At 39.5% G+C, this 14,588-nt stretch overlaps 1 protein-coding gene across 1 annotated transcript in view; it reads right to left on the bottom strand.

Moving 5' to 3' along the window:
* LOC123069658 (DNA gyrase subunit B, chloroplastic/mitochondrial) overlaps nt 1-13,837 on the bottom strand; it is a 17,564-nt gene extending 3,727 nt beyond the window's left edge. The window contains exons 1-12 of the mRNA XM_044492578.1: nt 13,558-13,837; nt 13,312-13,438; nt 12,350-12,430; nt 12,142-12,255; nt 10,798-10,854; nt 10,332-10,433; nt 8,760-8,907; nt 8,585-8,661; nt 7,614-7,721; nt 6,309-6,379; nt 3,900-4,041; nt 3,206-3,304 (exon numbers count right to left, since the gene is read on the bottom strand). Coding sequence (XP_044348513.1) covers nt 3,206-3,304; nt 3,900-4,041; nt 6,309-6,379; nt 7,614-7,721; nt 8,585-8,661; nt 8,760-8,907; nt 10,332-10,433; nt 10,798-10,854; nt 12,142-12,255; nt 12,350-12,430; nt 13,312-13,438; nt 13,558-13,694 — 1,263 coding nt within the window. The 5' untranslated portion in view covers nt 13,695-13,837. The remainder of the gene's footprint in view (nt 1-3,205; nt 3,305-3,899; nt 4,042-6,308; nt 6,380-7,613; nt 7,722-8,584; nt 8,662-8,759; nt 8,908-10,331; nt 10,434-10,797; nt 10,855-12,141; nt 12,256-12,349; nt 12,431-13,311; nt 13,439-13,557) is intronic.
* Nucleotides 13,838-14,588: the final 751 nt, after the last annotated feature.

Below are 14,588 nucleotides of genomic sequence, written 5' to 3'. Positions count from 1 at the left end.
TGGTACATTGGTGTCTGAACTTGGTGTTGCTGTTAATTTGATATCAGGTATATGCTTATCTCATATAGTATGAGCTGTCTTTAAAAAAAGAAAATGTTATTCCAAAAAATTCATATATGCGTATTCGGAATTTGATTTCAGGATACGAAACTATGAAATCTACTGGATAATACTTCAGTTTCGAAACACATAAGAAATAAATTTGTTAAATATTTGAATTCTTAAGGAGATACTTTTGGAAATAAAAAAACCATACATGTTTTCCAAAATATAAAACGACCCAAAGGGGCAGATCCAACTAATCTTGGCCATCAAAACATGTCAATCCAACGATCTAGATTGCTCCGATGGCGAGCGCTCAACATGTTTAGCATGCAGTTAATATCATACCAAATATCAATATCAGTGCAAATCACATAATTAACATGCAATTGATATCCTACCTAATATCATCGTGCAATTAATATTCTACCAAATATCAACCATCAACAGGCAATTAATGCTCTACCAAATTTCAACGTGCATTGCACATACGCCTTTACTAGTGTGTTCCAAACTCGTCAAAAATCAACAACAAATGATGGTATTTCCAAAATCCATCATAACTGAATCATGAGTTTGTTGCCTATCTTAAATATGCATGGAAGGAGGTGCTTTGTTGACGATCCTTATTTTGGTTCAGATTGTTTAAACCATATTCTGGTTTAGACTCATATTTTGTTGCTTTATTGATTAGCAAAAGATTGATTTGAGCCCTCTAACCCTGCAAGACTTTAATTGTTCAGTTGTAACCTCAAAACGAGAACAAAATTGATTCGATCCTCTCTACAAGTTAAATAACCTATTGTCTATTGAATGTTTGGTGTGTCTCAGTGATTGATTAGTTAAAGAACCTACTACTATATACAGCTAACTTCATTTGTTAAAAAATTATGGTGCAGTAACTACTAAATCTATGCAGTTAAAATTGGTTGGTTAGCACATTATTATTACAATTTCAATGAATATGTTTTGCGGATTTGCCAATACGGACAAATAACGGTTAGTCCCCTAGAAGGAATTTGGCAACGCCTTTGCGGTCTAGGCAGTGGTAGTTGCAGGATATTCAAAATGTGTTGTAGAGGTAGAATGGCATGCTAACACTTCTACTTATTTTTGTATGCACTCAGTTTTTCCAAAAAGTTATACCAGTTAAGCATGATTTGCAAATATACATGCAATGTCAACTTGCCCACAACTATCATTCATGTTAGCTTGGGAACCTACTAATTTTTAGCCAATGACTTTACTTGCCCTATCATGTTCCCTACTGAAATTTTCAGGGGACAACTGGCTACACTTCACATTAAGTACATAAAATAGTCCTTATCTCACTTCTAGCTAGTTCCTTATTTTGCCTATTCAGCTAAAATTTGAACTAATTGCTCTGGTTTCTTTTTTGTTCCTTTTAGGCTTTAATCTTGCAACAATTGAGGTTCTAAGATGAACTCACATTAGAAGACCTAAAGGAAATCAATCTCCATTCTATCCAGGCAGGGAACCTCTTGAGCCACTAGGTTATGACCTCTAGGTTAGGTTGGTGATGGTTGTTTATGCAAAAAAAAATCCCAAATAGTAGTTTTTGTCACTAAGAAATTTTGTACAACTGTATCTAGAACAGTCATTTATTTTAGATCGACATACATGTAATTCACCTGTGGTAAAATGTGTTGGCAAGGTAATTCACCTGTGGTAAAATGCGTTGGCAAGGCCACGAGCTCTGCTTCATAACATAATTGAGAAACTAAGTATGTTTGAGGATAACTAATTCCTGAGGAAGATACATTTTTAACCTGATCCTTGGTTTCCTGCAGCAAGGACATCTTGAATAACCAATTGTTTGTAGCATCTTGACTGGAATTTCGGGCAGTATATGAGATCGGAATAGGGGTACCAGGTTTTCCCCGATATTTTACTGATTTAGACATGATGTGTGATCCTCTTCTTAAAGGATGATGATATCTAAGTGCATGCAAACTACAAGATATGTCTGGAAAAATTCTTGTGCAGGGTACAATGTCAGTCAAAGGCCTCACGTTGAAAGACGTCACTAAAGGCATAGTTATCATCACTGTAAAGAAACACTATCTTTGTACATATAATGTTACAATGGTAGCACCGGATATATGGGTCTGTTCAACCAAAACTGACCATACCACAATATTGGCTAGCCCTTAAGAGTTGCCTGCTGTTTGGATACATGTCAAATGTTTGGCTCGTCCGACCTGCCAAAGGCGCGCCCGTGTGTTCTGCGCCAAAATATTGGCGTTGTGCTGAAGGCGTAGAAAACCTTCGCCAAAAAATATGCTCTGGCTCACATGCTCTTTACCCAGTGAGACCCACCACATCACTTCCCTTTCCCCATCCTCTCAAACGCAAACAATTGGTCAGCTACCCCTCAAGCTCCTGTAGCATCCTACTTGTTTTGTTTTTTTTTTGACATGAACATCCTACTTGAATAATAGCAGGTGGATCTCCAGCTTCTATCTTGATCTCAAATTAAATTGGTGTGCATGGTGATGTGTGGGCAAAATACTACTTTTGTCTTGGCACTTTGCGGTTAATTAAGTTTGTACACAAATCTTGTAACTGAATGGAAATTAAAACAAATACTATAAGACCCAGGTTGCAGGTTGCAAACCAAACAAAGGCCTACCATTTTACCAACTTTTAGGCAGAAATAGTGGCTATAATCCAAACAACAATAGCTTACCAAAATATTGGTCATGCCCTTATTTTGGTCATGCCAAAAATTTGGCTGGGCTAGTTGGGGCTAAAACTAAACAAGCCCTATATGCTGGATCAATTATTGAAAATGTTTTCATTGTGCTTTTGTGATGCAAAGAGAAACGTTGTTGTTCAGGGCCTTGATAAATCATTCAATGGCATTAAACAGATGAGCTAAGATGAAACTCCTTCGAGTTATCCCGTTAGTTATCTTGTAGTTATTTTTCTTTTCATAGCTTTTTATATGAACAAGTGCGCCCATTGTTTTGTAGTGTCACCTTAGTGTACAGTTTTTGTTTATGGTTTTTTCACGTCAACAGTTTTCTCAGTCCAAAGAAAGACAAAAACAAGACAAATTAGTGTAGATGTAAAAATAGATTTTCCTGTTCAATGTCAACACGTGCATTGCACATACACGGTAACTAGTTCCTCAAGTTACCTTTGTCTGCCCTTCAAACTCTGGATTAGGGACCTTCACTGAAATAATGCATGTCATTCCTTCTCTTACATGCTCCCCACTCAAGCTAATATCTTTATCCTGCAAAAACCATCATTTGTTTAGAAAAATGCCTCAACAAATTACAGATTCAGCTTATTCAAATATTCATTCAATGGAACAAATAAGTAAGCACCCAAAGTGTAGACTGAAAAAATATATACTCCCTCCTTTCCGGTTTATAGGGCTCAATTTCAAAATCTCTTCAACCAAGGTAGATGGTGAGTGGTGGAATAATTTTGTAGTTTGGATAAGTACTTAATTAGGACACTCGTTTTTCTCAAAAAGTTATGTTTATCGATGTATTAATTACAACGCATGCATACATGACCACAAAATGTCCACGAACTTCTACATGCATTGTGAGTTTTCTCCTGATACTTGCATCGGATGATTTAATGCACCTCGAAATCCAAACATGTGATGGTAAGTAGTAGAATTGTGACTTATAAAACGGAAAAACGAAATTTTTGAGATGAGCCCTGTAAAACCGGAAAGGAGGGAGTATATACTAATATACAGCTGTTACTACGGTCCTTATCAAACAAACTTTAACAGAACGGTTTTAAGTCAGAAGGCTAGAGTTGTGAATACCAGGGAAGAACAAAAATATACAGTATGTGCTATCAATTATAACCTTCATAATCTTCGACTTCTTTGCAAAGCTATTAATTGTTCTTGTCAGGGAAGTTTTCAGCCCCTCAATATGAGTACCACCATCGATAGTACGGATACTGTTGGCATATCCTAGCACTGTATCAGAGTAGGAATCAGAGCACCTGTAAATCATGACAATCGATTGTTTCAGAAAGGCATACAATTCTTCTCTAGAGGACAGAGCAAATGAAATGTGACAAAAGCTTCGAAATTGACCATGAAATGTTGTGTTAAAAATTCCAAATAGCTTTTGCTACGTGCCAGGAATAATGCCATATAGCCTACAAGGGAAGGAAAGAGAAACCCTTACGGCTGTTATTTCTAAATGGTCAGCATCATTTCTTTCCTTTGGCTAAAGGTCAGAGCTGGTGCTGCACAGTGCACACTAATTGATTGCATCAGTGAAGAACATCACAGGTAAATATTTAGCTTACTAGTACACCCAAAAGCTCAAGCTAATTGTGAAAGACAATATGTACTCCCTCTGTAAACTAATATAAGAGTGTTTAGATCACTATTTTAGTGTTCTAAACGCTCTTATATTATTAGTTTACAGAGGGTACGAACTTTTATGCAACGATTGGGTTCGGCATTTTTAGAAGAATTTTTTATGGAAGAAGAGCAAGTTTTTTCTTTGATGTTCACCAAAACATAACTCCAGCACTAGCTCTCAGGTCTTGTTCTGTCAATCCCGCAGTACTGTTGTCGAAGCCACAGAAAGGCCAAGGGCATGTTGGGTTGATAGCCAAAACTTTGCCAGACTTTTCTTGCTCAATCGTGGCATTCTACAAAAGGTTGGTCACCACAGCTTTGGCAAGTTTGGAAAAGATATGAGCCTAACAGGCTGCTGAAAAAGTGTGGTGTGCCACATCTGCGGCAAAATGAAACAAGCAGCTGCCACACCTACGGCAATGTGTACCTGTGAACTAAATATGTCCTAAGCATGCGAAACTTTTTTGGCTAACTTCCATAACTTGTGGGCCAAAAAAATGGAACCACAAGTGAGGCTAAATATGCCCTTAGCAAAAAAATGGAACCACTTGTGGGCTAAATATGCCCTTAGCAAATAAAATAGTCTGACAAATGTGCCAATTAGATGTGTGACTAGCAATAGTTGTGATAGTGAACCAAACACCATGCCTAGCCTGCCTAACTTTCCTAGGCAAGTTGTGACGAATTTGGCCTCCAAGCGAATACTCCGTGATCAAAAGAGGTATGAAAACTTGCATTTTTTCTAATTGTGATAACCAGGTCTCAAACTTCAGAGATCGTGACTCTGATACCTTATTGAGTTGCAGGGACCAACAAGTTCACCTAAAGCTCAAATTGATGGGGAAAGGTAGGCAACATGTTCATGCTCATCAGTCTCAAATATATGCATGATGACTACAGCGATATTAGTTAATATACAGAGCCAGTGAGCTACACATCGCCCCTCCAACAAAGAAAGGTTTACAGTATTTCATCTATAATGCTAAATGGCTTAATCAAGATTGTAGATCACAGCATGTGAACCATCATGCCAAGAGGAGGAAAAGCTATCACGGTTATAGCAGGCTATCAGGCAAGCTATGGTATACATTGCGGTAGACTAAGATATTCCTCAGTGTTTGAAATATGATGTATACGTATGTACTGAACAATACTAAAACTGTATATGTTGATCACTGTGATCATACAATTAGGAAATAACGTACAGGAAGAATTCATCTTCATCACTGCATAAATACAGGAGAGAAATTTGGGGTCCATTTCATTAATATTTCTTATCTACAAGATCAAACTGATTCACTTTAAGAATACAAATATGGTAAAGAAAATAGTTGAAAGACAATCAGTGGTTAGGAATTCAAATGGAATTGGCACGTGCAGCATAGTTGTAGGGTTTAATAAAATTTGACGAACTCGACAAAGTTTATAAATCAACGCACCAGTCTAGCAGGGGAAATTAGGAACTTGCAAGGTAACAGGAAGTTAAAAACATCATACTTTAAGCCATCTTTAAGCACATCTGATGAATTATGAAAGATAAGTTCAAATTATGAAAGATAAGTTCGAATAATTGTAATTAACACTCGGTCAAATATAAATCCAAAATGATACTGATGCAATCCAGATTTTGGTGGCAAATTTCAGGAAGATACGACATTCAGTTTAGAACCTCTAGTAGTATAGAACACAGTATCAGAAACTTAGAAATAAGAATCATGTGTATAAACTAGAAAAGAGAACAAATTATCGGTATCTTCAATCAGATAAACCACAATTATTTGCTACACAGAACATGGAATATATAAGCAAGTTCGGTGCCTAACACAATGGTGGTTTTTAACTTTCCACGTTATTTTTCCTTTCTTAGCAAAATTCAAGCCGAGGAAATATACTTTACCATTGCAGGGAGACATCAACAATTATTCCATCCAATTCCTTTCTGAATGCTATTGGGTCGTGGAGGGGTTTCTGGGAAAATAATCATACACAAAGTAATAGTGTTAGGGTCATTGTGGATATATCAATATAATTTGCAGCTTGTTATATGCACATGCACTCTACTGGCCTTACTGTGGGCGGGATCAGGTGATGCCAGTCTCTTCAGAGGAATATCAAAGAAAAGTGTGTGATAGGAGAAACTAACCACGAAAAATGTAGACCGTTTATTTTCTAAAACTCCAGTAAGAGAAGGCACACATCAGTTCAGTCTATGCACAACTGGTCTAATTCAACCCACTACAGTTCTTTCACAAACTATAGACAAGGTTTTTTTAATCGGTAGGCGCTGAGCGAGCATATTGTGCTTCCACTTAGTGCAACGACAGCTAAAACCGCGTCTAGGCACGCTTAAGCGTTCTGCATGGACGTCGTACAGGCAGGAACAGGGGCACCCAAAAAACAATTTTCAGAGCATGTAAAGCATGTATTAAGCCTAAAATCGCAAACATGTTGGGAAGGAGAGACGGGGAGGAGCTAGAGGTCAGGGAAGGGGAAGAAAGCTGACAGCTGCGAGGTCGGGGAAGAGAAGCCACCAGGCTCCAGCCTAGAAGAGGAGGAGCCCGATATCGGGGAAGAGGGGGAAGGACTGGCGGCGAGGCAGGGAAGGGGAGCTTGAGATCCAGCGGCGCTAGGTCAGGGAAGAAGATGGGTGGTGAGGTCAGGGAAGAAAGCGCCACATCTGGCAGTGCAAGTTCGCCTTGCTCTCCTCTGTTTCTCTCACCTTGCTCTCCTGTGTCTAACGCTAGGCGTCTGAACGCTTTTTTCAACGCTTACCCCAAAAGCGAAGCAGTAGGCCTCCGCTCAGCGTAGGCGTACGCTCAATTTTGGATGGGACAAGGAGCCCGATATATAGCATAGTTTCTAAATTAGCAACAGGACAGGAGCAAGCTGAGCAACATAATATTGGATGGGACAAGGAGTAGAGTTAATAAATGGCTGTCAGAGTCAGTGTTATGTAAAGCAGGTTAGTAGGTTCACATATTGCTTTTTTAGTTACCTGTTAATAGCAAGAGAAAGGAATAAATCTGGCCCTTATTTTTCATAAGTCACTCAGGAAAGATTAGCTAGGCCAACTGCAAACTGTAGGCAGTAATGTGGCTAGAGTAAATGAAATAGCATATATGCATGACTTTGTATATCTGGAAACCCTAGACAAACTGAGACAGCATGAAACATATAGCTCTAGATGCTGTGGGAGACAAACCTTGTCAGTATTCAACCAGGCAACATATTCAACCAGGCCACCAGCATAACAGTATTCATTGTGTTGAACCTGTGCATCCTGTTCTTCCTTTGTCAGTGTTATTGTCAGCTGGCATTGAGAGAAGTACAGAACATGAGAAATCAACCAAAGGTCTACCTTTAAGCATAACAAATATCACACGGAAATTGTGCATGCAAAGCAAAAAAAAATAAAAAGCTAATAATAACGGGCATAAATAATGACATACGAAACCAAGCTACCTAATTGCAATTTGAAAAGGACACATAAGGATCTAGCTGAAAATCAACCAATGATACAAGTAAAACGAACAAAAATTTGAATGCACTTTAATGCATGTAAGATATGTAGAGAGAATTGTAAACATAATATGCACCGAGGTGTGCAAAAAGCATTTGGTTTGAGCAGTTGGTCAAAATATAACTCAAAATTCCCATTGGAACAAATCTTTCATTTTTTCTCTCTGTTGTTTGGGGTATCACCAGCAGTAGTGGAACAGCAACATTGATATCCACAATTAGCTGATGCTGTCTTCACAAAGTATATCCTCATGTCTCCAACAAATGATTTTATGAGGCAGAATGCTTCCTTAGCACAGAAGGCCCATACTCCCTCCGTCCCAAAATGTATCATACTGCCAAAAATGATCTTGCATTTTGGGACGAAGGGAGTAATATATAGTATGAGTGCCTTGACTGAATAAAAATCAGAAGTGAATCATATCCTTATTAATGAATAAAATATCAATAGAAGCTTCTTTCTATTCTTGCTGACAAACTAACTTACTCCAATAATCTGATAACAAAGGTATGTTAGCCTGACAGAGCAATCAGTATTCATTAATCAGTCAGGTAATAAACAAGCGAAGGAAATAATCATAATCATGTGCAATCTCTGGAACTAACAACCAACTACAGAACAGATCAATGTTTCTAGTTGAAGGACTATCATACCTCAGGATTTAAAAATGCAAGTTCCCGGATGCGACTAGAGATCGTGCTGAAGTCAAACTCAATTGCGGTTGTAAATACTACATCAAAGAAAAAAAACTGAGCATTCCGGCAACACAACATAACATAACTAGTAATGCTTAGATCAGAAAACTTTTCAGGAAAAATAGATGCATACTTTCTTTGTCAGGCCAAAATCTGATACATGAACCTTGACGACTTGATTCATCAGGCAGTGTGGTACTACTTAGCGTTGTAAGTGGTTTTCCACGAGAATAGTGTTGTCGATATTCCTTCCCATCACGGCAAACTGTAACTTCTAGTGCCTGACATAGTAATATCGTGAAAATGACAATTAATTGCACATCAATTGCAGAAATATGTACAAGTAGTATATCCAAAACACGTTATCACTGTGATAGAGATTTCTATGGTCATGGTTCAGGCTCTCATCCTATTCTTAAACTGAAATATAGGTATTTCGTACTGCTATTCTAATTTTATTTCATGGTAATCAAGCAACTACGTTACTATGTATGTACACCGCTCCTTTTCACGAACAAGCTAATTTGAACAAAAACAACAACAACAACAACAACATAGCCTTTCAGTCCCAAACAAGTTGCGGTAGGCTAGAGTTGAAACTCATAAGATATCGAAACCAAGTCAGTTCTGGCACGTGGACAGCTAACTTCCACGCACCCCTGTCCATGGTCAAATCTTTAGTGATATTCCAGTACTTCAGATATCTCTTTACGGACTCCTCCCATGTCAAGTTTGACCTACCCCGACCTCTCTTGACATTATCAGCACGCCTTAAACGTCCGCTATGCACTTGCGTTTCTAGAGAAAGAGTCATTGTCCGGTCACAGCAGGTCAACATCCAGATACATTGACGCAAATCTGGAAAGATGTGGTCGGCCTAATTCGATGAAGAATGGCTTGAAGGGGAGAGTTGAAACTGCAAGGGCAGGGTGGTGGAGCTTAAACAGCGACAAGGTGAAAGCTTCACCACCCAGTTGCTGCCGCCACAAGCACAATTGTCTTGGTGCAGCGCACATCAACCCCTTGTCTTCCATGTGTGTCGTCGCCGAACGTCAAATGGTTGCTGACCCCTCCCTGGAGCAACAAGTTCGCCATGTTGGTGATGTTTTTCGACTAGAACCATACATGGTATGGCATGGTGGCTGTGCTTTTATTCGACCCTCTGACTGCATTGTGGATCAAACTGCCACTTCTCTCCTATTCCAACATGCATCATCATTAAGAATGGAGCTTGCTCGTCCTGGACAGATTTATTGGCATATATACTAATGTACCAAGCAAATACAGGCATCATTGCCCTCAAAGAGTTCATTTTGCATGGTGATCCCATGTGCTCACAAAAAATCTCATTAAGGTTTAAATTCCTGGGAGTGATTTCACCCTACCCAGACAAGCCCTAATTGAGATCTCTAAAGAGCATATCTGTGAAATTTACTGATTGTGTTTTGTCTGGACTCTGGGGGTAGAATCATTATTAGACTTGGTCCACGGAATGATAGTATATGAAAAAGCATAACTACCACATTTATTATTATAACCCATGGAAGGCTTGAGAGGATTAGTTTGACATAGATAGAATTTAACTTCCACCCAATGGATCGTGATTTTGTGTAGAGAGAATTGCAATTTTCGCGGAAGATCTACGATCGATACTCTTTCTTTAAAGCATCTATGATTCATATTCAATAAAGGTGAAAGCAAGAACCTCTGACAACGCATTAACAACTGATAGGCCAACACCATGCAGCCCTCCAGCAATGCTGTAGCTACTTGTTGAGCCTCCAAATTTGCCACCAGCATGCATTAGCTGCATAATCAAAAGAAAATCTTTACAAGACAGAAGATGGAAGCTGTTGAACATTTAGGCATGTCGTTGACCACCCAAAAGAAAATTTTAGTGTTGCCTTATGGACAAGCATATGATGCAAATGACAATAAAAGTGTATTGTAGCATCTCTATAAACACAGGCATGCAAGTATAGTAACAGCACACAAGCCTCCCGGTATGGTATTGTCCTAAAAACTAAATGACCGTAGAGGTACCCATAAGTCACAGTTCTTCATTCCCAGAATATAATCTTAATAAATAAGTAAAATTTACTGGGATTTGGGTCAGGATGGTTGACATTGCAATATACAGCCCTGCCAAACAAATAAAGCTTTAACCATACCGTTAAGACAGTCTCCACGCATGATTTCTTCGTCTGCGGGTGTATATCTGTAGGGATCTGCAGTATATCCAGTATTTAGCAGTAATTTTATCTAAGAAAGGAGAAGATAATTCATAAAGTAATCGGAACAGAAGGTTGCATATTGGTTACTCAAAAACTGGTGCTATGTAAACCTCAACTTTCAAGAAAGAAACATAAAGTTTTAAGAAGCAAAATGGTAACAGAGATGTTCAATTAGCAGAACTACATCAAATTGGGCATAGACTGCATAACTGTAACTCTGTAAGATAAACCCTTTTTCTAGACTATGATGTTGAACCGACTGTGTTTAAAGACGAGGGTTATACAGAACATTCAGTCTAGTCCTGTGATCTTGTGTATTACTATTACTTGTGGACATTCTAACAGGGAGAGCTTTTCATAACAATACAAAGACACACACAGTGCTACCAAAAAATCAGTGCACTCAACTAGGCAATAAAGGCAGGTGTGCAAGTGAAGTATCCCAGTAGGATGTGACCACCTACGGATCATAGCTACTATAAGCAAACAACTGCTAGGACCTTCTCCATGTGCTAACTAACATCTGTCGGACATGTAGCAGCAGTGATGGAACGAACTGCTATCGAATAGAAACAGGCCAATCAGACCCTTCCCACCGTCCTACTTGACTGGTTGATTGTGTTAGATCTATGAATGGTTGTATATGTGTTATGACCTCCATGGACCACAGCTAAAGCACTATTGTTCGCATACAGAATAGTATGTCACATATGCAACATGCATGTGGAAGTTCATCCGAGAGTGCCCAGGAAAAGATATCGTCAAAGGATAGCACTGGCATGAAATAGTCCAAGAAATGGCAGGAGAATATAGTCCAAGGAAATAGTTAACTGCAATTCGAGGGGAAATCAGACAAGGAACTCATAAGCCACAAACATATTCGCACAGGAAAGCTAGCCGGTGCAGCAGCATCCAGCAGTAGGAGTAAGATTAAGAGTTGGTAGTCAAGAGGAGTCCTGTTGGGACGAGAAGTCAGTTAGTTGCATTGTTACGAATCCAGGTAAATTAGAGTTTGAATACATTAAAGAGAACAGTGTGAAAGTGTGATTACACAGATGACTTGGCATGCAGCCGTTCTTTTGTTTATTTCATTGATGACTTTGCTTGGTGTGTCAGCAAAACAAAACTCACGAGTGAATATGATATAAAGGCTTCATTAACATTTGCTAAACTTCTGTTTGATTTGCCAACAAGTAAATTCATAACAGTCACATTATTCACAATATTTGTAAAAGCATTGAGCATTCAGTATGTCTTCCTTGGTTTAGGAAAACTGCATACCCCACGGCCATTGTCGGTTACACTAACTGAATTGTCATCATGAAGGACTACATTAATCTCAGTAGCATAGCCTGCTTGAGCTTCATCCACAGCATTATCCAATATTTCAACAACCTAGAATACACCAAACAAAATGATGATCAGGCAAGAAACGAAGTAGAACACCTAATAACATGGAAAAAAGGAAAGCTTAATCAGTTGAGATTACCAGATGATGCAACCCACGTGGTCCTGTGCTGCCAATGTACATACCAGGCCTTTTGCGAACTCCGTCCAATGCCTCTAAGACCTGCAAATTAGAAATTTGGTATAAATAAATATCAAGCCAACAAAAACAATTCATTCACGCTTCACAAACAATAGCTAACAGTGGCACACTGGAGAAACACATAACGAATCTGTGCGTGAATGCATATTGTTATTTTTCTCTTTCTTTCCAACAAAAACGTCAGCAAGCTTTACATCTTATATATTTCATTAACTAAAAGTTAACCAGATTGATGAACTAACCATGTGTCTTAACAGTTCATATACAGTACATAATAAATGTTTATCTATTCTACAGTGGCTTAGGAAAATTAAATGCCTTGATAATGGCATTTGCTAAATTGTCAGGGGAAGATTAGGAAGACAGAGCCTACTTGTAGTAATTAAGACGGGGATATTCTTAACCTTCCCAGCTCAGGTTCATAAATCACGATGTAAGTATGAAATCCATAATTATGCACCAAAACAAGAAAGAGTATAAACTATTGTACATGATGTAAAATTAAATATGCAATTCTTATGTTATTCAAGGTAAACACCGTTACGTCAAAATAAAACTTGATGCCTTAAGTGGGTTATCAACCCTGAAAAAGACCCCAAAAATGCTCCACGATATCACTGTCTCAACTGAATGGGTGCAGTGTCACCGCCACCTAACAAATTAGCTGCAATGTAACATTTGTGTGCAAACCCATGCAATCTGGTGGGAAAAAACATGATGAAAACGTATGTATAGGATTGCAAAGCTGCTTGGAGCTGATTAACTCTGTTCCTGCCGTTATGTACTCCCTGAAACTCCCGAATAATCCGCACATCGTATAAAATTTGAGACGGATATTCCAAACACTTGCACCCGAAGTCCAACTTAACCCTTTAGCCACAGAAGTCGTGCAAGAGAATCACCTGGACGTTTGCTGCGGTGTACTCGCCGGCCACCCGCTTCTCCTGCATCGCATCGGATGCCGCCGTGGAGGCCATGAAAGCCCTCACTGCGACCCCATTCCGCCCTGGGACAGCCGCCGCCACAACCCTAGAACGGAATAACACGCGCCAAAAAATACCAGCAAATCAGCATTCAGGCCGCTCCAGAGAGAGAATTCTGCCTTGCCAAGAGGCGTAGAAGGAAGGATGAAGCGGACATGGAGGCACCTGGGTCTGAAGAGGTGTCGAGCGGAGGGGGAGGGGACCGGGAGCAGACGGGAGGGGGTAGGGGCGCTGGAGAGGAGGCGGCGGAGAAGAAGGCGGAGATGGGGTGGGGGAGGCGACGGACGGAGGAGGAGCGCCATTGGCGGCGGCGGCGAGCTCGCGTCGCGTCCGCCTAGCTTCTGCTTTGGCTTCGCCTGGGTTGCTGCTTGTGGTGGGGGAAATGGCAGGAGGGGTTGGGGTTTAGACGGCAGTGGATGAGGCGTCGCGGAGCCCGAGGAGGGTTTAGGGAACCGGGTGGTTTCAGGCTAGAGAGAAAGGCTTTTCGAAAAGGAAAGAGCAGGGGAATGCGATGTTCTTCTATTGGGCTATCGGTCGGGCCTGGTGGACTTCTAGGGTTAACTATATCTTTTTTATCCGTTTTGATGACAAGTATATATTTTTATCCGTTTTGATGATAAATTTTTTCGGACGGAGTGATATTAGGCTTTCTGAAATTTTGTTCTGCGAAATCATTACTTAAAGGAAATCCCATGTAAATAATGTAAATGTCACTCCTCCGTTCTCCGGTGCTTACAGGTGATGAGTTGTTGCAAACTATGAGTTTCTCCCTTGATTCGTTTCATTCAAACATTTTATCTCTTGAATCATTCGTCTAAATATAAACCGTTTTCATCGTTGTATTTTGCAGGTCGAGATCTTCAAAAGTAGATCTCATGTTTATAGGTTTCGATGAACTTATTTTATGAACAAACTTAGAAAAACCGAATTAGCAAAAAAAAATTAAAATAAAAGATGGGAAACGTTTTATCTCTTGAACCGTGCGTCCAAATCACAAATCCTTTTTACCGTTGTGCTCCGAGAAAAAAACACTAGTTCCTAAGAAAAAAATCGCCAAAACCAAGCAAAAGCCAAAAAATAAAGAAAATAAAAACATGTGAAAAAATCTCAAAGGTGCGCCCAGCATGCGACATGTGGCAGCGGTTGGGCATATCACTTGGCACACTTCCAGGTCAAAGAAAGTGACCTATGCGGGT

Source organism: Triticum aestivum, chromosome 3B, assembly GCF_018294505.1.
Source record: "Triticum aestivum cultivar Chinese Spring chromosome 3B, IWGSC CS RefSeq v2.1, whole genome shotgun sequence".
In the NCBI taxonomy this organism is placed as follows: Eukaryota; Viridiplantae; Streptophyta; class Magnoliopsida; order Poales; family Poaceae; genus Triticum; species Triticum aestivum.
Note: the sequence above shows the minus strand (reverse complement) of the source record. Positions and strands in the feature narration are given on the sequence as shown.